The 27,311-nt window shown below is 44.2% G+C and overlaps 1 protein-coding gene across 1 annotated transcript in view; it reads left to right on the top strand.

Moving 5' to 3' along the window:
- Nucleotides 1–27,311, top strand: part of CDH26 (cadherin 26) — a 49,223-nt gene that overhangs the window by 9,425 nt on the left and 12,487 nt on the right. The window contains exons 3-11 of the mRNA XM_069546348.1: nucleotides 2,619–2,712; nucleotides 3,067–3,228; nucleotides 13,696–13,843; nucleotides 17,280–17,446; nucleotides 17,643–17,771; nucleotides 19,396–19,581; nucleotides 20,804–21,072; nucleotides 25,593–25,735; nucleotides 26,990–27,229. Coding sequence (XP_069402449.1) covers nucleotides 2,619–2,712; nucleotides 3,067–3,228; nucleotides 13,696–13,843; nucleotides 17,280–17,446; nucleotides 17,643–17,771; nucleotides 19,396–19,581; nucleotides 20,804–21,072; nucleotides 25,593–25,735; nucleotides 26,990–27,229 — 1,538 coding nt within the window. The remainder of the gene's footprint in view (nucleotides 1–2,618; nucleotides 2,713–3,066; nucleotides 3,229–13,695; nucleotides 13,844–17,279; nucleotides 17,447–17,642; nucleotides 17,772–19,395; nucleotides 19,582–20,803; nucleotides 21,073–25,592; nucleotides 25,736–26,989; nucleotides 27,230–27,311) is intronic.

Below are 27,311 nucleotides of genomic sequence, written 5' to 3'. Positions count from 1 at the left end.
AAGAGGAACAATCTGTGAAAGTCAGAAGTTGAGTATACGGTCCTGGCCCCAGGGTCGCCCACACTCCTTTCCACCTTAGGGAGCTGGAGGAAGCAGACCTGCTGTCTTCCAGTATGTGGGTGCAGGCCAGTGCAGGGGACCCTGTCGCCACCACCACTTCGAGGTTTCACCATATCACCATCCACCTTGTGATGGTTTCCTTCCTGTAATTCCTGTGATCAACTCACTGTCTAATTCAGTAATGTTTTAGGAGCACATCTTCTGAATAAAAATGAATGTGGCTAGATACCAACTATACTTATATTGGGTTGGTCAAAAAGTTTGTTCAGGCTTTTCCATTAACATCTTATGGACCTGAGCGAACTTTTTGGCCAACCAAAATAATAAATATATGCTAACAGAATCTGAGTGAACTCCGGGAGTTGGTGATGGATAGGGAGGCCTGGTGTGCTGCGACTCATGGGGTCGCAAAGAGTCGGACACGACTGAGCGATGGAACTGGACTGAACTGAACAGTAAAACTGGAAAAAGTCAGTTTTCATTCCAATCCTAAAGAAGGGCAATGCCAAAGAGTGTTCAAACTACTGCACAGTTGCACTCAGTTCACATGCTGGCAAAGTAACGCTCAAAATCCTCCAAGCCAGGCTTCAATAGTACGTGAACCGAGACCTTCCAGGTGTTCAAGCTGGATTTAGAAAAGGCAGAGGAACCAGAGATCAAATTGCCAACACCTGTTGGATCATACAAAAAGCAAGAGAGTTCCAGAAAGACATCTAATTCTGCTTCATTGACTACACTAAAGCCTTTGACTGTGTGGATCACAACAAACTGTGGAAAATTCTGAAAGAGATGGGAATACCAGACCACCTGACCTGCCTTCTGAGAAACCTGTATGCAGGTCAAGAAGCAACAGTTAGAACCGGACATGGAACAACGGACTGGTTCCAAACTGGGAAAGGAGTACGTCAAGGCTGTATATTGTCACCCTGCTTATTTAACTTATATGCAGAGGGTCTCATGCAAAATGCCTGGTTGGATGAAGCACAAGCTGGAATCAAGATTGCTGGGAGAAATATCAATAATTTAAGATATGCAGATGACACTACCCTGATGGCAGAAAGTGAAGAGGAACTAAAGAGCCTCTTATGAGAGTGAAAGAGGATAGTGAAAAAGCTGGCTTAAAACTCAACATTCAAAAAATGAAGATCATGGCATCTGGCCACACCACTTCATGGCAAAAAGATGGGGAAACAATAGAAACAGTGACAGACTTTATTTTCTTGGGTTCCAAAATCACTGCAGACAGTGACTGCAACCATGAAATTAAAAGATGCTTGCTCCTTAGAAGAAAATCTATGACAAACCTAGACAGCATATTAAAAAGCAGAGATATTACTTAGCTGACAAAGGTCTGTATAGTCAAAACTATGGTTTTGCTAGTAGTCATGTTATAGATGTGAAAGCTGTACCGTAAAGAAGGCTGAACATTGAGGAATTAATGCTTTTGAACTGTAGTGTTGGAGAAGACTCTTGAGAGTCCCTTGGACTGCAAGGAGATCAAACCAGTCAATCCTAAAGGAAATCAATCCTGAATATTCATTAGAAGGACTGGTGCTGAAGCTGAAGCTCCAATAGTTAGGCCACCTGATGCAAAGAGCTGACTCATTGGAAAAGACCCTGATGCTGGGAAAGATGGAAGGCAGGAGGAAAAGGCGACAACAGAGGATGAGATGGTTGGATGGTATTGCTGACTCAATGGACATGAGTTTGGGCAGGCTCTGAGAGATGGTGGGGGACAGGGAAGCCTGGTGTGCTGCAGTCCATGGGGTCGCAAGGAGTCGGACTCAACTGAGCAACTGAAGAACAACAGTAAAATATCTGTAAAACAAATGAAACCCCACTGTTCAATTCTATCTATATTCTTCTGCCCAACAAATCTCTGACCCTCATATTTGGGTCTAAGTCTCAGTCTCTGTCACGAGGGAGGTGAGTAGACAGAGAGGCATTGCAGACCCCACAGCACTGAATGGAGGCTTTCTCAACCAAGGGTTTCAGAAACAGGGAGAGAAGAATATGTGTTTCTCACTCAGTCATGTCTGCCTCTTGCAACCCTATGACCTGTTGCCTGCCGGGCTCTTCTGTCCATGGGATTCTCCAGGCAAGAATACTGGAGTAGGTTGCCATTCCCTTCTCCAGGGGATCTTCTCCACCCAGGGATCTAAGCAGATATCCTGCATAGCAGGTTCTTTACTGTCTGAGCCACAAGGGAAACCCAGAGAGAGGAATAGAGAGGGGGTAATTTTTTTATTGATCCCACAACTCTGTGCATGTCAACTTTAGACGTCAGCCCACACTAGACAATGATCTTTAGCATTGTCTCCATAGCCCCTGAAACATCTCAGGAGCCACATATGTATGTGAAATCCCCGGGCATCACGTGGCCCACAGTTTAGTACCGACTCTGTAGTTGTAAAGAGAATGGGCACTTGGGATTTTTAGGCATTGGAGGTTGTTGTGAGGATGAGAAAGGGAAGGCATGTCAATCACTGTGCCCCACCCCCAGCCCCTCACCAACACCCTCCCCCTCACTGCAGTCTCTGTGATCCCCAGGGAGACAGCCGGCTTCTACGGCGATCCAAGAGAAGATGGGTTATTACCACCTTGGAGCTGGAGGAGGAAGACCCGGGACCCTTCCCCAAATTTGTGGGTGAGGTAAGGCAGCTGCTGTTGGGAAAGGCCCATCATCCTGTCCAATTCAACACGTCCCTGTTGGCAGGAGGCTAAGACGCCAGGCAGAGAAGTGGTAGGAGGCATGGGTGTCATGGGAGGAGAGGACCCCTATGAGATTCTTCCAATAAGGATGGACATTTATGCTGTTTCCCATTCTTCACTATCACAAAAAAAAACTGCTGCTGTATTCCTTGTTCCTGCATCTTTCCCTACCTGTTTATTTCTTTAGGATAAATTCTCAAAACTATAATTTAAAACTGCCTTTAAATATTAGCCTAGATATTTGATAGGTACTCTCACTCTGTTTGTTTCCCCTCTCCTTTTTTTCCCTTCCAGCTGTTCAATAATATGTCCGCTAACATGGAAATAATATATTTAATCAGAGGACCTGGTGTGGATGAATATCCAGAGATTGGTTTGTTTTCTATAGAAGATAATGTGAATGGGAAAATATATGTTCACCGCCCTGTTGATCGAGAGAAAACACCGTTTTTTAAGGTACCTAAAATGTGATGCATTCTAAACTTGGGCTTCTTTGGTGGCTTAGACGGAAAAGAATTTGCCTGCAATGCAAGAGACCCTGGTTTGATCCCTGGCTCGGAAAGATCCTCTGGAGAAGGAAATGGCAACCCACTCCAGTATTTTTGCATGGAGAATCCTGTGAACAGAGGAGCCTGGTGGACTATAGTCCATAGGGTCAAGGAGTCAAACATGACTGAGTGATTAAGCACATAAGCTAGGATTTACTGCAAAGATTGTGCAGGAATATTGTATTTGGCAAGCATTCTGTAAGCTGGCTCTGTGCCAGGCTCTGGGAGCTTGACATCTTATAAACTGTGACGTGCTTTAGAAATGTGCCTGGGACCTAGAGATTAATTTTGTAATCTCTTCGAGTTCTGGACTTTGGCTTTATCATAACTTCTCTAATCTGTGAATCGATGCAGGTTTCCCTTCTAACAACTGATATACTGATATGATCAGGATATTTGAAAGTGTTTGGGTATAGAGCTATGGAATGTTTATAAAATGGGCTGATTTAGTTTTTGGTGAGTCACAGATGACGTCTATGGAGAGAGGCTGCAAATGGACTCCACGGATTGTGTAGTAACCTGATGAAGTATAGCCCTGGCGATGGTTTGTTCCTATGAGTCTAGGTGTTCTTTCTGATTTATCACCCCAGTAATGTGGTCTGGGCTTCCCAGGTGGTATAGGATCCACCCGCCAATGCAGAGGCCTCAGGAGACATGGGTTTGATCCCTAAATTGGGAAGACCCCCTGGAGGAGGAAATGGCAACCCACTCCAGCATTCTTACCTGGGAAATTCCATGGACAGAGTAGCCTGGCAGGCTGTCTGTGGGGTCACAAAGAGTGGGACATGACTGAGCAACTGCACACATACCATGGTCTGCCATGAGGCTGAAATTCAAGTTCAAAACTGTAAAGGAAACTTGAAATAAAAATGCCCACAATGACATGGTAGTATCTTGTGCTACCAGCCAAAGCTTACAGGGCTTCTTAGAAGTCTGCAGCCCATGTTCTGGTTTGAATTCTGCTGGAACCTGGGCTCTGTTCTCGGACATGCTTGCCTAAGCATTTCCTCCTTCAAGGGGGGAGATGTTTTTAATATTGGCAAGAAGTAATTTGTGAAGCTTTTCTCCACTGACTTAGAAAATTCATATACATGATAAGCTATATACCCTTAACACATCAGTGGTCTTGGACTCTGTAATTTTTAAACAGGCAGAAATTCTCCGAAACTTCAAAAGGACATGCAAAGATGACGGTCTAGGTCTTCTCTCTCCATATAATCCTTCAAACCCCTCCATAAAATGTGCAGTTTTTGAAAAAAAAGAGGGAATATAGAGACTTCCCTGATGGTCCAGTGGTTTAGAATTCACCTACCAATGCAGGAAGCCCAGATTCAATCCCTGGTCCAGGAAGATCCCACATGCCACAGGGCAACTAAGCCCGTGCACCACAAACACAGAGCACCTGCTCTAGAGTATGGGAGCTGGAACCACTGAAGCCTCTGAGCCTAGAGCCTGTGCTCTGCAACAAGAGAAGCCTCCACAATGAGGCACCCACATACCACAACTAGAGAACGCCTGTATGCAGCAGTGAAGACCCAGCTCAGCCAAAAAGAAAATAGATAAATAATTAAAATACGATGGAATATAAGGTCATAAGGGGGACCCTGGGACAGCACTTCTCTATCTTTACTGGGCAAACAGGTCACTTAGGAATCTGGCTAAAATGCAGTTTCTGTTTCAGTGGGTGGAGAGGCCTGAGCTCCTGCATCTCTCACAAGCTCCCAGGAGATGCTGCTGCTGGTCCCCAGGCCTCTGCAGGTTGACTGTGGAGGAGCTAGGACACAACAGTTAACAGGCACAAGCTGTGCAAGGATGGAACAAAATACATAGTGCTTGGGGTGGTTTCATTTTGGTTACTGTTGTTTGATTGCTTTTAACATCTTTAATAATGTACTAAGGTTGGCATTTGGGATTCCCAGGTAGCAAAGGATATTGGGTCAATCCCTGGGTCAGGGAGGAGGGAATGGCAACCCACTCCAGTATTCTTGCCTGGGAAATCCCATGCACAGAGGATCCTGGTGGGCTACAGTCCATGGGGTTGCTAAGAGTTGGTTATGACAGCATCTGAATACCATGCTGAATTGGGTTAGGTCTTGGTCTAGTAACCAGCATCCTTGTAAGGGGAGGGAGATTTGGACACAGAGAGAAAGAAAAGGAGGCCATGGGAAGCTGGAGACAGAAACTGGATGGGTCTATAGGCCAGGAAAACACTAAGGATCGCTGACACCGTGGGAAGTAAGAAGAGGGGCCTGGAGTGGACCATTCTGCAGAGTCCCAGGAAGGAATCCACCCTATAGACACCCCAGTTTTGGTGCTGGCCTCCAGAACTGCAGGAGAATGCATTTTTGTCGTAGGTACCCAGCTTGATGCAAAAGTCATAGGGGACTAACCCAAGGGGTTAGCTACTAGTTAGCAAGATGTAAGACAGGCTGCTGAGGATTATCAGCCCTGAAGGTGGGACAAGCAGAGTGTCATAGGCACACTACCCAAACTGAGTGCTCTAGCTCAATCACCGGCTTCTCTAAGAATGCTTACTACCGCTTTTTGACGGTCCTTAAGGACAGGATGTTATTAAAAATTCAGTAAGTCTAATGTATTGGCAAGAAGACAGCTCTAGCAGCACTGCTTTACTCCTGCAGATAGCAAAGGAGACACTGCTGCTGCTGCTGCTGAGTCGTTTCAGTCGTGTCTGACTCTGTGCAACACCATAGACGGCAGCCCACCAGGCTCCCCTGTCCCTGGGATTCTCCTGGCAAGAACACTGGAGTGGACTGCCATTTCCTTCTCCAATGCATAAAAGTGAAAGGTGAAAGTGAAGTCGCTCAGTCGTGTCCGACTCTTAGTGATCCAATGGACTGTAGCCTACCAGGCTCCTCCGTCCATGGGATTTTCCAGGCAAGAGTACTGGAGTGGGGTGCCACTGCCTTCTCCAAAGGAGACACTAAAGCTGGCTAAAACTTGTGTTCCGAAGGTGACAGGGTGGTGGGAGGAGCTAATTTCTGGTTAATCCCATACAAAACCTACAAGAAAGCAATAGCAGGGGCTTCCCTGTTGGCTCAGTGGTAAAGAATCTGCCTGCCAATGCAGGAGACCTGGGTTTGATTCCTGGTCTGGAAAGACTCCACATGCCCCAGAGTAAAGCTCTGCAACATAGAAGCCACTGCAATCCGAGGCCAGCGTGTACCACAGCTAGAGAGCAGCCCCCACTCACTGAAACCAGACTAAAGCCTGTGCAGCAAGAAAGACCAAGAACAACCAAAAATAAATAAGTAAATAAAACATTTTAAAAAAGGAAACAGCAGCACCAACTGAGAATTGCTGGAAGATTTAAGACCGAGAGAGGGAAAAAGTCGTTTTTCTGTGTAGAGATCTTTTCTATTTATATCAAAATATGCTCAATTTCATAGGGTACAAGTACACTCAAGAAAGTCACCTTTTTACATTCCTCATAATAATTATTTGTGGCTCTTTATCCCAACATAGTTATCTTCACCTATTTCTAAGCTATGCATAGATGTGAGTTTGTATTGTGTGCTTGGCATTTAAGATGTTTCCTTTTATATGCTTGTGCCTAGGATAAAGGATCTGGTACATGTAATTTCATGTAGCTATCACATCAATGCCCTGTGGTGTGTTTACCCAAGGATATAAATCTGAAGGCTGTAACAAAAGTCTGAAAACCCTTTAAAAGTGTGGAGAATATCCATGACATTTCCTTTCCCCATTGTGATTCTGAGTCCCTGGAAATTCTTAGCATCTTGCCAGAAACAAATAGCACTTATGCCTCTCAGGCATCTTTCAGAACTAAAGGTCTCAGATGTAGCTGTAGGATAATAAATGTAACATAGAATAATAAACATAAAACAAACCTGTGGCTCTTGTTTTTAAGTGGGAGGATTATAGTTGGCACAAACTTAGAGCCAGAAGTCAGGGTGATTAAGGAGCAGAGCTTTGCCAGCACCATCATAAATTATGGAGGAGCATGTGGAAAAACAGTGCTGGAGAAAGCCAGTTAGCTTGCACAGAAATTTAAAAATGTATGTTGGAGTCCCCAAAGCAGACAAGTTCAGGACTAGCAGCCCCGCAGCATCCTTTATCTCATAGAGGGAGAGGAGAGAGCTGAACGAGAGTGAACGTGGGGCCTGGGGCAGCATCTTACGATGCTGAGCGGGACCACCATGGTGGCTGCTGATCAGCGAGCAGCGAGTCTGCTGGGGAAAAGGCCTGAGGAGGTACAAACAGTGAAGTAGATCAGGCCTTGTGGGCTACGAGGAAAAGTGGAGGGTGGGGCAGATGGCTGCCTGAAGCTCTTAGGGTCCTAAGACGACTGTCTGGTGAAGCAGCCTACTCTGGACTCTGGGGCCATAGAGGGAAGAGACGAAGTACCAGCTGGTGGCACCATCAAGTCGACCCCACACCTAACTGCACTTGAATTTGGGCTGCTCTGCCTCCAGGCTGTGAGCCTGACAGTCATGGACTCTCTCAAATAATTCAGAGCAGGTGGACTTCCCTGGTGGTCCCATGGCTAAGACTCAGTACTCCCAGTGCAGAGGGCCTGGGTTCGATCCCGGGTCAGGGAACAAGAGCCCACATGCTGCAACTGAGTTCATAAAGATCTTCCTGCCACAAGAAGACCCAAGATTTTGTGTGCCGCAACTAAGACTCACTGCAGCCAGATAAATAAATATATTTTTAAAATGTTGCAGAGGAGGAATACAAGGGAGCCTCCCTCCAGGATTTATGAAAAAAGAAAGGAGCTGAGCTTCCCTGGTGGCTCAGACGTTAAAGCGTCTGCCTACAATGCGGGAGACCCGGTTTTGATCCCTGGGTCGGGAAGATCCCCTGGAGAAGGAAATGGCAATCCACTCCAGCACTCTTGCCTGGAAAATCCCATGGACGGAGGAGCCTGATAGGCTACAGTCCATGGGGTCGCAAAGAGTCGGACACGACTGAGCGACTTCAGACTCAGACTCAGACTCAGACTCAGCCAGGCCCCAGGCAAGTCCACCCTCCCTGGGCCACATTGGAGCTTCTTCTCTGGCAATAAGCCCCATACTTACTCATTGTCCCTGAGCAGGGCTCTGCATCTAGTCACCAGAGGCCCCTTGAGAGGAGAAACCAGCATTCCCACCATAAAAGGTCATTTGCTTGAGAGCTCCTTGGTGTTCCTTCTGACTCTCTGCAGACTCCCTGAAAGCTTTTCAGTCTTCAACAAATAAAATTGCTATTTTTTTCCTAAAGCAATGAGAGATTCAGTAGCAAGTCAGAGTAGACCTACTTTATATATATATATATATATATATATATATATATATATGATTGCCTATGCCTTATTTTGCAAGCAGGGGCCCTTTTTTAAAATTAATAGACTTTATTTCTTAGAACCGTTTTAGGGTTACAGAAAAATAGATAGAAAGTACAGAATTCCTATGGGCTTCCCCAGTGACTCAGTGGTAAAGAATCTACCTCTTGGAGATGCGAGTTTGACCCCGAGGTCAGAAAGATCCCCTGGAGGAGGGTATGGCAACCCACTCCAGTATTCTTGCCTGGAGAATGGCATGGACAAAGGACCCTGGCTGGCTACAGTCCATGGGGTCGCAAAGAGTCAGACACGACTGAAGGGACATAGCACGCATACATGCACAGAGTTCCTATTACCTGCTCACTTTCCCACTCATCCCATAGTTTGCTCTATTATTAATATTCTGCATTACTATAGGACATTTGTTACGATCGATGAACCAATGCCATACATAATCATTAACCAAAGCCCATAGTTTACACGTGGATTCACTCTTTGTGCTGTACATTCTGGGTTTTGGCAATGTATAGTGACATGCACCCACCCTTCTGGCATCATGGTTTCACTGCCCTAAGGTTTCCCTGTGCTCCATCTATTCATTCCTTCCTTTCCTCGGAGCCCTTGGCACCGGCTGATCCTGTTACTGTCTGCACGGTTTTGCCTTTTCCAGAATATCATAGGGTTGGAATGGTACAGTCTGTCACCTGTTCAAGATTGTCTCCTTTCTCTTGGCAATATGCACGGAAGCTTCCTCCATGTCTTCCCATTGCTGAAAAATATTCCATTGTGGAATACTATGGATGTACCGCTCTTTGTTTATCCGTTCACCTGCTGAAGGCCATCTTGGTTGCTTCCAAATTTTAATGATTATGAATAAAACTGAACACCCATGTTCAGGACGTAACATGATTGTTGGATTGTGTGGTAAGAGTATGTTTAGTTTTGTAAGAAATTGCCAAACTGTCTTCCAAAGTAGCTACACCGTTTGCATTCCCACAAGTAGTGAATGAGACTTTCCTGTTGCTTATCTTATTTTTTAGGTATAAAGCTAATAAAGGCTTCTTATGGAATTTAAAAATCCCTAAGAATTTATTTACTTATTTATGCTAATGGTATAGTCATTAAAAACCTCTCCTCACTCCCAATTTCTTCTCTGATCTGATTCCACAGAGGTGACCACCTTGCATCTATGTCCTTGCAAGCATTTGTACTGCCTATTGTCAACATTCATAGGCTAAAAAATTATTAAATTTTATGAAAATTAAGGATTCCATTTAAACATTTTGACCTCGTGCAAGAACAGTAATTTCTCTGCATGAATAGTCTCTAAATTGCCCTGACATGACAGGTGCATTGTGATACTGGAGAACTGCTCACTCTTCAGGGAGCAGAGTCATTGCTGGAGCCCTCTGATGTGGTCTCTGAGTCACTTTCTGTTTCTTCTGCCCTAAAGATAAATGGCTAAGACAGTGGTGCCTTCTCCCTTAAAACCTTGCCTTCAAGTTCAGTTCAGTTCAGTCACTCAGTCGTGTCCGGCTCTTTGAGACACCATGAACCACAGCACGCCAGGCCTCCCTGTCCATCACCAACTCCCGGAGTTCACTCAAACTCACGTCCATTGAGTCGGTGATGCCATCCAGCCATCTCATCTTCTGTTGACCCCTTCTCTTCCTGCCCTCAATCTTTCCCAGCATCAAGGTCTTTTCACATAAGTCAGCTCTTCACATCAGGTGGCCAAAGTATTGGAGTTTCAGCTTCAACTTCAGTCCTATCAATGAACATCCAGGACTGATCTCCTTTGGGATGGACTGGTTGGATCTCTGTGGAGTCCAAGGGACTCTCAAGAGTCTTCTCCAACACCACAGTTCAAAAGCATCAATTCTTCGGCGCTCAGCTTTCTTTATAGTCCAACTCTCACATCCATACATGACCACTGGAAAAACCATAGCCTTGACCAGATGGACCTTTGTCGACAAAGTAATGTCTCTGCTTTTGAATATGCTATCTAGGTTGGTCATAACTCTCCTTCCAAGGAGTAAGCGTCTTTTAATTTCATGGCTGCAATCACAGTCTGCAGTGATTTTGGAGGCCCCCCAAATAAAGTCAGCCACTCTTTCCACTGTTTCTCCATCTATTTGCCATGAAGTGATGGGACCAGATGCCATGATCTTCGTTTTCTGAATGTTGAGCTTTAAGTCAACTTTTTCACTCTTCTCTTTCACTTTCATCAAGAGGCTGTTTAGTTCCTCTTCACTTTCTGCCATCAGGGTGGTGTCATCTGCATATGGGAGGTTATTGATATTTCTCCCGGCAATCTTGAGTCCAGCTTGTGCTTCCTCCAGCCCAGTGTTTCTCACGATGTACTCTGCATATGTTAAATAAGCAGGGTGACAATATATAGCCTTGACATACCCCTTTTTCTATTTGGAACCAGTCTGTTGTTGTTGTCTTCAAGAGTTGGCACCAAATGCCTCATTGGTGCTGAGGCAATCTCATGGACCACCCTCCTGAATGAACCATTTGAGGAAGATGCTCTCTAAGTTTCCTCAGGAGTGGACTTAAGAACATTGCTTTTGTTTATATGTTTTTATATTTAATATTTTGTGTGTCCTTACAGCTTCACATGGAGCTTCCCAGGTGGTACTAGTGGTAAAGAACCTGCTTGCCAGTGCAGGAGATGTGAGTTTGATCTCTGGTTCAGAAAGAGCCCCTGGAGAAAGAAATGGCAACCTACTCCAGTATTCTTGCCTGGAGAATCCCATGGACAGAGGAGCCTGGTGGGCTACAGCCCATAGGGTCGCAGAAAGTCAGATTTGACTAAAGGACTTAGCACGCATGCACGCACAACTTCACATAATCATTTGCAAAAAATATGGTAACAACAGGGTGTAATTGGCTTTCAAGGAGACAGAAGGACCCAAGGATTCCCACTGGCACCTCAGCTTTTGTTGCACACGTGCATGTATGCACGCACGCATGCATACCAATTTTAGCATCTGCTCAGAGCAGAATGATGGGAGGAGCTCTGCAGCGGGGGTTGTGTAAGGACACTTGTCCTCTCAAGATGCTTCCATTCACTTACATCTTCAGCAGTTCCAGAGAATGCCCTTTCCAGCAAGCAATCATTAGTCAGTGCTGGGATGGGTACTGTTATTTTCAAAAAACAGAATCAAGGCTCTTGTGGTTCAGGCTGCCTTTTTGTTGGTATCCACATGTAACAGCTGTTTTGTGTAAGTGGGTGATGATGCAGTTCCTGAATCTCTTACAGATGTGATTTGGCTGAGGCAGAATGATGGACCTGGCCCATGAGCTTTCTGCTTTTGACAGTGATTCTGTTATGGGGCACAAATCAGGGACATTCACAAGACCTTGTGAGATCATGACCCCTCAGATCAATGGCGCCTTCGCCATGTTTGTTCCTTTGTCAATGGCAAATGTGTGGCTTATTTTCTTTCTACCTTTTCATTCCACCAGCTTCCCTGGTGGCTCAGACGGTAAAGCGTCTGCCTGCAATGTGGGAGACCCGGGTTCGATCCCTGGGTCGGGAAGATCCCCTGGAGAAGGAAATGGCAATCCACTCCAGCACTCTTGCCTGGAAAATCCCACGGATGGAGGAGCCTGATAGGCTACAGTCCATGGGGTCGCAAAGAGTCGGACACGACTGAGCGACTTCACTTTCACTTCACTTTTTTATTCCATAAATACTTCACCAATCTGATTCACTGTGAGTTGAGTTTTGCAAGACTCCAAAGTCTCCAGGAATGCTACCAAAGCAGAAACTTTTACACCACCACACTGTCAGAAAGACTTCTGGTTGCTTCTTCACACCCAAGCCTTTGATGTGAAGAATAAAAGAACTGCACGTTTATTTCACTAAACATTTTGTATAAGCAGAATATAATTCAGGCAAAAGTGTCTTGGTAACATGCTTTCAACAGGGAATTTGAGACCTAGATGTTATAGTACAGGCAAATCTCAAAAATCCCTATTGCCAAACACAAAAATGGTTGCGTGTCTGTAAACAATCATTTTGCAAGCTTTTAGTGAGCTGCTGGCTTCTACAGAATCAAAGCACGAAAAGAAAGTCTGAATTTGATATTTGAATGTTGAGAGGAAAATGCATTTTGATTTGTTGTGTTTTAATTACCATTTAGTTCAAAATATTTTCTGATTTCCATTGTGATTTCTTCTTTGGTCTGTACATTATTTAGGAATGCTTTGCGTAACTTCTGAACACTTGGGGTTGTAAATTATCTTTCTTAATGATTTCTAGCTTATTATTCTGTGTGTGTGTGTGTGTGTGTGTGTGTGTGTGTGTGGTTGCTCAGTTGTGTTGGACTCTTTGAGACCCTTTGGATGGTAGCCCACCAGGCTCCTCTGTCCATGGGATCTTTCAGGCCAGAATACTGGCGTGGGCTGCCGTGTTCTCCTCCAGGGCATCTTCCCAACCCAGGGATTGAAGCCTCATCTCCTGTGTCTCCTGCATTGCAGGCAGATTCTTCACCCACCGAGCCATCAAGGACGCCCATAGGTGTCCTAGTTTATTTATTTATTGGTTGTGGGGCTTGCGGGGATCAAACTTGGGCCCACGGCAATGAAAGTACTAAGTCCTAAGCACTAGAGCTGCAGGGAATCCCTAGTCCTAGTTGCTTTTAAATGTTCCCTCTCCCCAAAGCTTAAGTGTTTTCTCTCTGCAACGTTTTACCAATATGCAGTAGTGTGCTTACTTTTCATTACAAGACATATAGTATATAGGAACTGAGGCTCATAACAACTTGCCTATGTTGATACAAGTGGAGAAATTGAGATTTGAACCTACTATTAATAATAATAATGAGTGAAGTGTTTTTTCAAGTCAGCTCATTGATCTGTCCTACAAACACTTGTTGAGTGCCCAGTCTACGCTCAGTCCCTGGGGTCACAGGGTGAATGAGAGCCTGTGACCCCTGCCTTCAGGAACTTTCAGTCTATGGAGGACACTGATGCAGGACACACAGTATTACTGACTGGGATGGGATTCGTGCCATCAAATCAATGGTTCTGCAACAGTAATATGGTTTCTCTGCTTCTTAGGTTTATTTTGATGTTGCCAACCGCTTAACAGGACACATCGTGGATAAATCCTTGATTATCAACATCAGGATCAACGATGTGAATGATCATGCTCCCGAGTTCCCTGAGAAGGAATTTAACATCAGTGTGAACGAGGACCATGCCGCAGGTGCGCAAGGTGGGGCTGAGGGGGTCCCTGCCTTCTCTGTGCTGTGAAGGTTTTCCAGCTTCTGTACTGACAGGGCGCCTCAGTCCTAGTTGTCTTCAGGGAGCCTCTCACTGTTCACATCCCAAAGGTCACAGGCCCTGGATGAGAGCAAAATGCCATGAGGTCTCCATGCCTCATTTTGTATCAGCAGCAAAATGATGTGGAAATTGTCAGTTGGAAAAGCTAATCTGTAAATATCAACCTAAAATAAATGAACGGAGGAAGAAGAAGCAGAGGTGGGTGGTGGGATCCTGCATATCTCTGCGAAGTTCTCATCTGTAAACATCTATAAAATAGCAGCAAGACGGCATCTAAAAGTCCTGAGCTAGGATTCTGCAAGTCTTGAAACCCAAATCATCCTCATTTAAATGTGCATCTATTTGAATAACAAAAAGCATTATTTATTTTGCAAAACAGTCTCTGGGAAATTTGGAAAATTCCAAAAAACAAAAAGACTGAAATAGGAAGCATCTTTAATGCTACCAATTAGAGATAAGTACCGTTAATGTTCTAGTTTAGATTCTTTCAATATTCTTCTTTGTACTTTACATATGTGTGTGTGTATACACACATGGTATGTTACATTTATATGTGTGTATATACTCACAGATTTATACAGATAATTACAAATGTATATTTGTATATCTACATATTTTTTTCATCTTTATCATAGTACAAAATGTATATGTGTTTATATTCAGTTCAGTTCAGTCACTCAGTCTTGTCCGACTCTTTGCGACCCCATGAATTGCAGCATGCCAGGCCTCCATGTCCATCACCATCTCCCGGAGTTCACACAGACTCACGTCCATCGATTCCGTGATGCCATCCAGCCATCTCATCCTCTGTCGTTCCCTTCTCCTGCCCCCAATCCCTCCCAGCATCAGAGTCTTTTCCAGTGAGTCAACTCTTCGCATGAGGTGGCCAAAGTACTGGAGTTTCAGCTTTAGCATCATTCCTTCCAAAGAAATCCCAGGGTTGATCTCCTTCAGAATGGACTGGTTGGATCTCCTTGCAGTCCAAGGGACTCTCAAGAGTCTTCTCCAACACCACAGTTCAAAAGCATGAATTCTTCGGTGCTCAGCCTTCTTCACAGTCCAACTCTCACATCCATACATGACCGCAGGAAAAACCATAGCCTTGACTAAGCGGACCTTAGTTGGCAAAGTAATGTCTCTTCTTTTGAATATGCTATCTAGGTTGGTCATAACTTTTCTTCCAAGGAGTAAGCGTCTTTTAATTTCATGGCTGCAGTCACCATCTGCAGTGATTTTGGAGCCCCCCAAAATAAAGTCTGACACTGTTTCCACTGTTTCCCCATCTATTTCCCATGAAGTGATGGGACCAGATGCCATGATCTTCGTTTTCTGAATGTTGAGCTTTAAGCCAACTTTTTCACTCTCCTCTTTCACTTTCATCAAGAGGCTTTTTAGTTCCTCTTCACTTTCTGCCATAAGAGTGGTGTCATCTGCATATCTGAGGTTATTGGTATTTCTCCCGGCAATCTTGATTCCAGCTTGTGTTTCTTCCAGTCCAGCGTTTCTCATGATGTACTCTGCATATAAGTTAAATAAGCAGGGTGACAATATACAGCCTTGACGTACTCCTTTTGCTATTTGGAGCCAGTCTGTTGTTCCATGTCCAGTTCTAACTGTTGCTTCCTGACCTGCATATAGGTTTCCCAAGAGGCAGGTCAGATGGTCTGGTATTCCAGTCTCTCTCAGAATTTTCCACAGTTTACTGTGATCCATACAGTCAAAGGCTTTGGCATAGTCAATAAAGCAGAAATAGATGTTTTTCTGGAACTGTCTTGCTTTTTCCATGATCCAGCGGATGTTGGCAATTTGATCTCTGGCTCCTCTGCCTTTTCTAAAACCAGCTTGAACATCAGGGAGTTCATGGTTCACATATTGTTGAAGCCTGGCTTGGAGAATTTTGAGCATTACTTTACTAGCATGTGAGATGAGTGCAACTGTGTGGTAGTTTGAGCATTCTTTGGTATTGCCTTTCTTAGGGATTGGAATGAAAACTGACCTTTTCCAGTCCTGTGACCGCTGCTGAGTTTTCCAAATTTGCTGGCATATTGAGTGCAGCACTTTCACAGCATCATCTTTCAGGATTTGAAATAGCTCCACTGAAATTCCATTACTTCCACTAGCTTTGGTCGTAGTGATGCTTTCTAAGGCCCACTTGACTTCACATTCCAGGATGTCTGGCTCTAGATGAGTGATCACACCATCGTGATTATCTGGGTTGTGATGATCTTTTTTGTACAGTTCTTCTGTGTATTCTTGCCACCTCTTCTTAATATCTTCTGCTTCTGTTAGGTCCATACCATTTCTGTCCTTTATCTAGCCCATCTTTGCATGAAATGTTCCCTTGGTATCACATATGTATAAATATATGACCTGAAGAAGAACATGGCCACCCATTCCAGGATTCTTGCCTGGAGAATCTCATGGGCAGAAGCCTGGTGGACTATGGTTCATGGGGTCACAAAGTGTCAAACACAACTGAGTGACTAACACACACACAAATATATGAGCATGACTTTTTATGTGTGCATATTTAAGAATTTTCTCTTTAAAAATGCAATTTTACTGTTTATAACCTAACAGTATTCTCCTAGAGCATCTTGTGTATCATATTTAATTTTATGGACGTGCTTTAAGATTTTTAACCGATCTTCTTTTGTTGCATTTACATCTCATTGTCACATTTTGTTATTTTTACAAAACATGCTTCAGTGAACATATCTGAGCTAAAAGCGTGTGCCATCAAGCATTGGCTACTTAGCACAAATTCAGACAGGTAGAATTGCTGCTCCAAACCACACAAACAACTTTCATGTTGCAGTTTATCCATAGCCCAGCAGCATATGACAGGGCTTAGTGTATTGTTCATCTCTAATTACCAAGTGCTTGAACACGTGATAACTTTCCTGGCCATTTCTAGCTCCCTTGTCAGTTGCTTGTTTCTTTTCTTTGTCCACTTCTGTTAGCATCACTGTCAGTTTTTCTTCTTGACTTCAACCTCCTCCTTTGACATTAAGAATGTCTATGTCTCTGTCGGCCAACATGTATTCCAAATATATTTTCCTGGTTTATCATTTCCTTCCTTTTATATAGTTTTTTTGCCACACACTTAAACATTGATCTATGGATTTTGTCCTTTAAGCCTCTGAATTTGCAATCATGATTAGAAAGTCCTTCTTGACCTTATGACGATTTAAATATTCCTCTTCACTTTGTCTAGTATGTCTATAGCTTGACCTTTGTATTTACATACTCAATCCGTTCTGGTGTAAGCCCCAGTGCCATTCAGCAAAGAATCATTCTTCTACTGGTTGGATAGGCTGCTATTGGCCAATAGTAACAATTTAAAAAATTCTTTCCAGGTCAACCTGTTTTTCAGATGTTAGCAGTGGATCTGGATCAAGAAAATACTCCAAACTCTCAAGTGCTTTACTTCCTTGTTTCTCAAACACCGGTACTGAGAGAGAGTGGTTTCCGGATTGACCGTGTTAGTGGAGAAGTGCGACTGTCAGGATGCTTAGATTATGAGGTTATGTGCACTTTATTGCTTTGGAAAAATAAAATGGGTTCTCCCTCTCTGAGCCCCAGACTTAGGGTTTGCATTTGCAGTGAGAAACCCTCTGTGGCTAGACTGGCTACTAAAATTGCTAAAATGGAACATTTATGTATTAGATTTCCTTCTCCTGTGTTTGAAGGGTTTCACCTACCTTTTCCTCCTTATGTAGATGGCGCCTCGGTTTACACTACTCATTGGAGCGAGGGATTATGGCCACCCGCCGCTCTCATCCACAGCCACCGTCCATGTGCACGTGCAAGACAGCAACAACCACATGCCCAGGTTCACGCAGGACCACGTAAGTCCCCACGAACAGCCTCCGTGCCCCAGGCTCTGTTTGCTGAGGGAATTCCTCCATCACCCAAGATACAGGCAATCTCCAAAATAACTCCAGCTTAGAATCAAGAAGTCAATTGCATCGATAGGGAACCAGTTAATAGCAATCACGTGAGCCTACATTTGTTACTATTTTGGGCCAGAACAGTGTTCAGTGTGTTGACAGGAATCCCTAGGTTTTCACTGGTTGGAGCTGCTGCATTTTCCATCCTGCAGGTGAGATGGCCAAGGCTCGGGGAAGACAAAGGATCCAGGCTCTGCCCACTTCAGGGCCTCTCACTTTCCACACTGCTGATGTTTTGGAGATGGAGGAAGGGCACAGGGAGGGTGGGGAGGGGCTGCCCAGTGACCTGTACCATGTTGAACAATAGCATCCTTGACCTCTGCCCACTGGAAGCCAGTAGCATCCCAAGTTGTGACAACCAGAAATGTCTGACACCATGCCCAGTTGTCCCAAGCCTGACCCACAATGTTCGGGGCTCTGAAATAAGAAGATGGGCAGGCAGACTTGGGCCAGGCCTTCCCCAGCTCACCTGGTTTATATATAGGGCTCCGCACAAGATTTCACAGGCTGCTAGGTCCTCAGGCTTGAGGAAGGTGCCGGCACTCATTGTCCCAATCAGTTTGGGAATACGAAACCACTTAAAATGCAGAAGATTGCTAAGAGAGGAAATAAAAACCAGTCATGATCTGCTTTTAATTTCTTAATTTTTCACTCTTCCATATTAATTTTTAAGAGGAAAACGTCCATTGTATTTCTGTCTTTCTTCTGACCCCTCTCAGGGAAGTCTTTTCTGATGACCTGGTTAAATTCCCAACCTGACCCCCCAACATACATACACTCAGTTCTCAGCTCCTTGGGGATGGGATTTTTGCTGTTTAGTTCACAGCATCTAAACCAGAATCTGGTACACAACTGTCTTTGCTGAATAAACAAGTGCTACAAACACTTATTTTTTGTGTCATTAAAAAAAATTAATTGTATAAACTGAAGTTTAAATATTTCCAATGAAAGCACCTCACTTAACAGTATGTAATAACTGGAACATATTTATTATATCTGAGTCTTGTTTCAAAATCCTTCTCCAACTTAGTAAAAAGCTGTACTCTTGAAAGTAGGGCTGGAGAAAAAAATACACATTGTTATTTTGATGTGCTGGAGAAATTATCTTGTCACCAAAAGTATTGAATAAGGAGCTATTTTAAAGATCTATTATGTATTAGAAAGATTATTACCTTAATTAAAATACATAAGAGCTCTATCCTAGTAGAGTTAGATTTTTGTAGGCAGCATAAAATAAGGTGTGTACTATTATTCTAAAAAGTGGTGCCTTGCATTGGATAGAAGGGCACTTTTAAAGTTACGCAGCTCTTCAGTTATTTGGGCATCCAGTCACAGGGACGAGATAATTTGTTGTTGACACGTTTTCTGCTATAACAGACAGACTTCCAGATCCTTAGTGGTCAAGTTCAATCATAGGAGAAGCATCCAAGTTGTTGTCTCTCTACGTTTTCTTTCTTCTTCTCTGTTCTCTTTTCCGACTGTGTTTCTTTTTCTCCACGACAATGACGATCATCTCTCTCAGTATAACATTCAGATTTCGGAAGGCTGGGCCAGCCAGGGTGTGTTACGTCTCGGGGTTCAAGATGGTGATTCACCATCTACAGCAGCGTGGAGAGTGAAGTTCAACATAACGAACGGCAATGAAGAGGGACATTTTGACATTTCGACGGATCCTGAGACCAATGAAGGGATTTTAAATGTTATCAAGGTAAATGCATCTGAGAAGGTGGCTATAGATATCGAGGCCCTTTCTGTAGGACTCCTGACAATGAAGTAGGTGCCAACAGATGATCCATGTGTTCTGAGCACATGGCCTGCTGGGTCACAAGTCACCATGGCCAGTGAGGAATGCAGGGCTGTGTGGATCCTCAGCTTTTTGCCTTCATGGCTCCTCCCATCAAAATCATATCAGTATTCAAGATTATTTTTGATATGACCAGTTACTTCAACATTCAATTCTTTGGGTCTGTTTTAGACAAAATTTAGTAGGTTTATGTAGTCCCATCAGTTTCTTTCTCCTGATGTGATAAAATCATCGACGACATTTTCTCGAACCCCATGAGTGCATTTTTATTCTGGGTTTGAAATAAATTAAAACATTTGCATGGACCCGTAAAAATACTGTGGGCTCCTGACACTATGCCTGCTGTGCCTAATAGAGAGTTGGCCCTGCAATAAAGTATTATTATCTCATTTAATGATGAAGAAACTGAAGCCCAGAGAGGCTGGGTTGTTTTCACAAAGTCACATGACTGGAGTAGGGGTTCTGACTGGAGCAGTCTGACCCTAGCCCCTTTAGTCTTAATTGCTCTCGGTAGACCCTAGAATGACCAGTGCCTTTGGTGTAGTGCAAGTGAGTCAGCCTGGGGGTCAGCTTCAAAGGCAGACCTGAATGAATATATCTGGAGTGGGGCCGATTCTGCTTGTCAGTGTAACAAGCTCCCAGATGATGCTGAGGGGCCATACCACGCTGTAAATAGCGGGGCTCTGTGGGTTTTCCATGCCAAATGCCTGGGGCTGGATTTCCCAAATATTCCTAGTCTTTCAACCCTTTTAAGTCACTGACCACTTTGTCCCCTGAATAGCTATGATCATTAATACCCATATTTCCCTAAGCGCCACTGGGGTTTTGCAGGAGAGTTGTCACATTAATGTTTCATTAGGTTATGGTTTTTGTTGCATTTTTCATTACCCTCTGACTGATGGTGGCTCTTTTCAACCAGGAGGAGGGAGGGGGGAAAAAAAAGAACTCTATAAATGATTTGAAAATGGGCTGACAACTGTCTTTTGATCATTATCAAAGACAATGTAAATAATAAATGAAGCACAGAAGCCACAGGCGCTGGGTTAGCAGTGACAACTCATGCTGAGAGGCTCCCTCTGGCCGCAGAGCCACGGGGACTAATGAAACCTTCTCTCTGGGGTGGCAGCCTTTGGACCATGAGACTCAGCCAGCGTGGAGCCTGGTCGTGGTCATGGAGAACGAAGAGCCGCTCTTCTCCTGTGAAGGGGGGCAGCTGCGGAGGCCCCAACAGGCCTCGGCCAGCGCCACCGTGAGTGTGCGGGTGACCAATGCCAACGACCCACCCACCTTCCACCCGGGGACCTTCATCGTCAGTGAGGTCGATGGCGCAGGGCCGGGGACTCAGCTGGGAATGTTCAACGCTACAGATCCAGATCGAACCGCCGGCCAGATAAGGTGGGGAGACTGGAGTGGGAAGGGCGGGAATTCATGCAGAATTAGCCATGTGCCAGAGAGGGTTCCTGTTCGAAACTGGCTCCTTCTACGTGCTCCTGAGGGCGACTGCATCCCAGTTGTGAAAATGCCATAAGTCACCCACCCCAGAACTCCCCTAGCCCAGGTTCGATGCCGTTTTCCTTCTGTAGTGTCCTCTGACCCTCGCGGGAGGAATTCACTTGTTTGTTTCCTTCGCATAGAGCACACAATTATTTCACAGTCTTTTTCCTGTGTTAAAATTATTTGTTATGTATTTCTAGTCCCTCTTTACCAAATGTTGTAAACTGGCAGCCTTGTGGCTTCTGGCCAGCAGAAGTGTTTTCAATTGTGGCAAAATGTACATAGAGTTTACCATTATCACTGTTTTCAAGTGTGCGGTTCAGGGACATTGAGTACATTTATACTGTATGTCACATTGCACCTTCCCACCACCCATCTGCAAAATCTCTCCTCCGTCTCTTCATTTCCCCAAATTAAAATTCTGCACCCAGTGAACAATAAACCCCCCATTCTCCCCCACCTCTAGGACCCTGCACAGCCATTTTACTTTCTGTCTCTATGCATGTGACTGCTCTAAGTACTTCACACAAATGGGATCACACAGACTTTCCTTTTGTGACTGGCATATTTCACTTAGCATACATAGTGTCTTCAAGTTTCATTCATGCTCAGCATGTGCCAGAATTTCCTTCCTTTTAAAGCTGAATAGTATTTCCACTGTGTGTATATATACCACGTTTTGTTTACCCATTCATCTGTTGATGCATACTTGGATTGCTTAGTGTTTTGTTTTTTAAAAATGAAGTTGCCACAATCCCCAGGAAGGTGGGAGAGTGGATAGCGCCGGGAACTGGTCTCCCCATCCGGACAATGATGGTGCTGGCAGAATTCATCTGATGGACTGAATTTGGAACTCAGGAATCTGTGGAAGGATTGCAACTTCCAGGGAAGACAGTGCAAACCGTGGTTCATTGCGGTTCATCTCGGCTCTTAGCTCAGTACCTCCCTCACATCCAGCCCCATGCAAGGCAGCTGTGTCTCTATCCCTGGAACTGGTTACACAGCCTGTGGAAGCCGGGGTGGGCAAAAAATTAACAGACATTAATTCCCTTCTCATCAGTAATTAATTTAGACATATAAAAATTAAACTCTCCAATTAAAAGAGCTTGGAAGAATGGATAAAACCCACTCCAGTACCCTTGCATGGAAAATCCGATGGACAGAGAAGCCTGGTAGGCTACAGCCCATGGGGTCGCAAAGAGTCGGACACGACTGAGCGACTTCATTTTCACTTTCTTTTCTTTTATCTTCAAGAGGCTTTCTTGATATCCAAAGACACAAACGGAAAACCTAACACCATATACAGAAATTAACTCAAGGGTTTCCCTGCTGGATCAATGGTAAAGAATCTGCCTGCCAATGCAGGAGACATGGGATCGATTCCTGATCTGGGATGATTCCACACGCAGTGGAGCAACTAAGCCCATGCGTCACAACTGTTGAACCTGTGTTCTAGAGGGGGATGCCACTGTTGAAGCCCTCGTGCGCTAGAGCTTCTGCTCAGCAACCAAAGAAGCCACAGCAATGAGCAGTCTGTGCACCACAACTAGAAAGGAGCCCCTGCTCGCTGCAATTAACAGAAAAGTCTGAGCAGCAACGAAGACCCAGCACAGCCAAAAATAAATAAATAAAATTATTAAAAAAATTAACTCACAATGGATCAAGTAAGTAAATGTAAGACCTAAAATAATACAGCTATTCGAAGAAAACCTAGGACAAAACTTCACAACGCTGGATGTGGCAATCATTTCTTGGAAATGACACCAATGGCACAGATGACAAAACAGAAGATAGTCAAATCGGACTTCATGAAAACCGAAACTTTTTTTTTTTTTTTGCATCAGAAGACACTATCCACAGAGTGCAAAGGCAGAATGGGAGAAAATACTGGCAAGCCATACATCTGATAAGGGATTAATATCCAGAAAATATAGAGAACTTTGAAAACTCAACAAGAGCAACAACAACACCCTGATCCAAAAACGGACAAGAAATCTGACATTTCTCTGAAGAAGATACAAGTGGCAAATAAGCACATGAAAGATGCTCAACATCACTAATCATGAGGGGAATGCAAATCAAAGCTGCAGTGAGATACCACTTCACACTCATCAAAAAACCCCAGAAAACAGGCTCTAGGTTCACCAGATTTGAACCACCTCAGTTCAATGGCTGATTCACACTGTTGTACAGCAGAAGACAACATAACATTGTAAAGCAATTATCCTCCAATTTAAAAAAAAGCACACACACAAGAAGGAAAACAAGTGTTGGGGAGAATGTGGAGAAATTGGTATCCTTGGGCACTGCTGGTGGGAATATAAGGTGATACAGCCTCTGAGAAAAACAGTAGGGGAGTTCCTCAAAAAATTAAAAATAGAATTACCATATGATCCAGCAATTCTACTTCTGGGTACATGCCCAAGAGAACTGAAAACAGGGCCTCAAAGAGATGCTTGTACACCCATGTAGATAGCAGCATTAATCAAAACAGCTAACATGTGGAAGCAACCCAGGGAGACATTGATGATGAATGGGAAAACAAAATGTGGTCCATACATGCCATGGAATATTATTCGGCCTTAAAAATGAACAGAATTCTACAATATGCTCCAACATGGACGAACCCTAAGGACATTGTGCTAAGTGAAATGCACTAGTCACAAAAAGACAAATTCTGTACAATTCCACTTATAGGAGGTACTTAGAGTAGTCAAAACTCATAAAGAAATAAAATATAATGGTGATTTCTAGGGGCTGGCAGGAGGGGAAATGGAGAGTTATTGTTTGGTAGGCATAGAGTTCAATTTTACAAGAATGAAAAGAGCTGTGGAGATGGATGGTGGTGATGGTTTCATAGCAGTGTGATGTATTAATATTTAATCCCACTGAAATGCAATTTAAAATGGGGAAGGTGGTAAATTGTATGTTATGTGCATTTTACTGCAATAAAAAGAAAGAGATAATAAAGCTGCCAGCATTTAAAAATCAAGACTATGCTAACAACCAGAATTATCTGAATGTTCTTGAAACAGGAAGATTTCGCATTACTGAGTCTGTGTCCAATGGGGTCATGATCATTTGGGGCATGGGGGGAGATCCCTTTGACCTCTTGCTCATCAGTTGACATCAATCCTTATCCGACCAGCTTTGCTCATTTCTTGCACCTGCTCGGGACACCCCTGTGTGCACTAGAGTTTGAGATTCTTCCTTAGAGCAATGCTTCTTGACTTAACCATTGAGAAGGACCAGATTTGCTTTTTAAAATTTCCAGTTCACTGTGGAATAATAATTTTTAAAAATATTTAAAAATAAATTACAAAAAAATGATCATGTGCTTGGGGGTCACAGTAATGCCACTGACTATAAAAATTTCCTGACGCTTGCTTCTCAGTTTTCTTATCTCCTTGGGGGCAGCTAACCTGGAGTTCTAGACCACCACAGGTCTATGCAGGCAAGTGCTGAGTTAAAGAGGCCCAACTGCAGCATGAATCAGAGTCACTTGGAAGGCCTGTTAAATGCCCTTTGCTGGGTCTCACCCTTGGGGTCTCTGATTTTGAGGTCTGGGATTTGCATTTCTAACAAGTTCCAAGATGATGCCAATGCTTCTAGTCCCTGCCTGGACCTCATCTGGGGGATACCCACAGAGACCCCAAATCTGATTCAGGGCTATATTCCTGTCCCTAGAGTATGGTTGGTCCCTTTGTAAACCCTGACTTGACAAATATCAGACAGAGTTATGACCTCTTCCAGGGCCTTTAAGTGATGAGGAAGAGAAGGCACATGAAATCCCCTGTCTTCAGCTGTTTTGGGGAGTGACATCTTTTCTGTTTGCCTGGGGGTCCGGGCCTTTCCTTCTGTGGGTCTCTCAGCAGGTAGGTTGGGTTCCGATGGTCCCAGTTGGTTCTGATGGCTGCCATCTGACTCTGACAGATCTTGGGGAATTCTGGTAGGCCAGGTGTGCTCGCCCATTAAAAGGGTTACCAGGTGCACACAGATGAAGCAGGATGTAGACAACCACGTTGCCTGGCTGTATTACCCACGTGTGAATCCTCTAGGCTCCAGGGGTAATATAGTCTTGTGCTTCTGTTGCACAGGCGGGCTTGGCTTAACATGAAGCCGCCAGCTCCTGCAGGCAACTGAAGACTGGCTCTGTTCCAGGATGAAATGTTTTCCCCGAGGTGGACAGAGTTATGTGCAGCCTGACAAGGACAGGACACCTGGTGTTCAGTGAATATTGCTCTGACATTCTGGTCAGGTCTCAGGTCTCTGGGCCTTCATCAGAGCCAGGAACACTCCTAACAGAGGTTCTTACAATTTCCTGGATTCACAAAGGGAATTGTGTCTGCCGTGGTATATTTGGACTTGTCTCTTGATGTAACTTTTTAATTTTAAAAATTACATGTGTTTTCTTCTGCAAGATACAAACTGGCTTATGATCCCGCAAACTGGGTCAGCATAGATGAGCGCTCTGGGGTGGTCATCACTGTGAAGCCAGTTGACCGCGAATCTCCTCATGTCAATGACAGCATTTACATAATCATCGCTCATGCTGTTGATGATGGTAAGCACTGACCCAGAATTGTCAGAGGGGGCTATGTTTTCTTGCTCCTAAGGGAAATGACACAGGTGAGTGTCTTTCAGCACAACTGGGAAAGATATAAACCTTTTTATCATTGTGCATCTATACTGATAATTATTTTTGATGATAATTCTTGAAATGGCAAATTAGGGGGCTATGCCATAGAAAGAGGGGCAGTGTTCATTTAGAAGAGATGATGAGCCTGATAAGGACACAGCCACCACCACAGCATCTTTTTCATCTGTTCATGAGACAACTCTCTAGCTCTTTGTTAAAGCCAATTGCATATGATAAACATGAGCAGTTTCTCTGCACTTGGACCGTCTTATAAGCTCAGAAAAATGTGACTGTGCAGGACAAATTTGTCATCAACCAGGATCGGTGATTTTTATCAGCATGTTTTAACACTTTTCTCTATAATCTCTCTCAAGGCTGTATTTCTAAACCTACCAAAGCAGAAAGCTAGAAAAATAAAATATATCAAGTAATTTTAATGATTGTATTTAAGAAAATCTGCAAATTAGAATTGTAATAAGAGTTGTCTTATGAACCCAGATTCCCAGGCATATATGGTTGTATATCACATTTGCATAATTAACAGTTGTATAATTAATGTTGCTTAGGGAGATATTAAATCTGTGTTCCTAATTGGTTTTAGGTGAGGGTTGCATAATTCTGTCATGGATATTTTATTGAATGGCACTGTTTTTTGAGTGGAATAGTTTTTAAAAAATAAATTTTTATTTTGAGGTCATTGTAGACACACATGCAGCTTTTAGAAATAAGGTAGTGGGATCCCAAGTACCTGTTGCCCAGTGTCCTCCCGGGGCGACACCTTGCAAAACTCTAGTGCAGGATCCAGACCAGGATCACAGTGTGGACCCAGTGTAGAAGCTGAGGTCTCCAGAACTACATCACATCCATCCCCCACTGCTGCTCCTCCCCCGCCCCCCCTCCTGCTTTAACAACTTCCATGGCTGATATTATCATCTACTCGATAATTGTCCCTCATTCAACAAATGTTTTATTAACTTATCCTACCCAGATTTTCAAAAGAGCAGGAAAACAGATCCAGCCCTTGCAATAAAGGTTATTGAAAGGGAATTGGCTTCAGTGTCTCCGTGGAGTGGTTCTTTTCTGCAGAGGCCGAGAGCGCTCATTCGCAGGCATCTGTGTGCTTGAGCAGCCTCTGGAATTAATCAGCAGCCCTGCTGGGATATCCTCCTCCCCACCCAGGTGTCCCTCCACAGACGGGAACGGGGACCATGCTGCTCTTCCTGTCAGACGTCAACGACAACGCTCCCATGCTCCGCCCGAGCTCTCAGCACCTGGAAGTCTGTCAGTCTGCGGGAGACAAACCCCTCCTCATCGAGGCGGAGGACAGCGACCTAGAGCCCTACTCCAACCCGTTCACCTTCAAACTGGACAGCACGTGGGGAGACACGGAAGACATGTGGAGACTGGGGGAAAACAGGGGTGCGTATCACACTGGCTAGAGAGAAAGGCTGGAAAAGGACAGAAACCTGACTCACACACTCAGGCCAAGGGGAATGTGCTA

Source organism: Ovis canadensis, chromosome 13 (assembly GCF_042477335.2).
Source record: "Ovis canadensis isolate MfBH-ARS-UI-01 breed Bighorn chromosome 13, ARS-UI_OviCan_v2, whole genome shotgun sequence".
NCBI lineage: Eukaryota > Metazoa > Chordata > Mammalia > Artiodactyla > Bovidae > Ovis > Ovis canadensis.
Note: the sequence above shows the minus strand (reverse complement) of the source record. Positions and strands in the feature narration are given on the sequence as shown.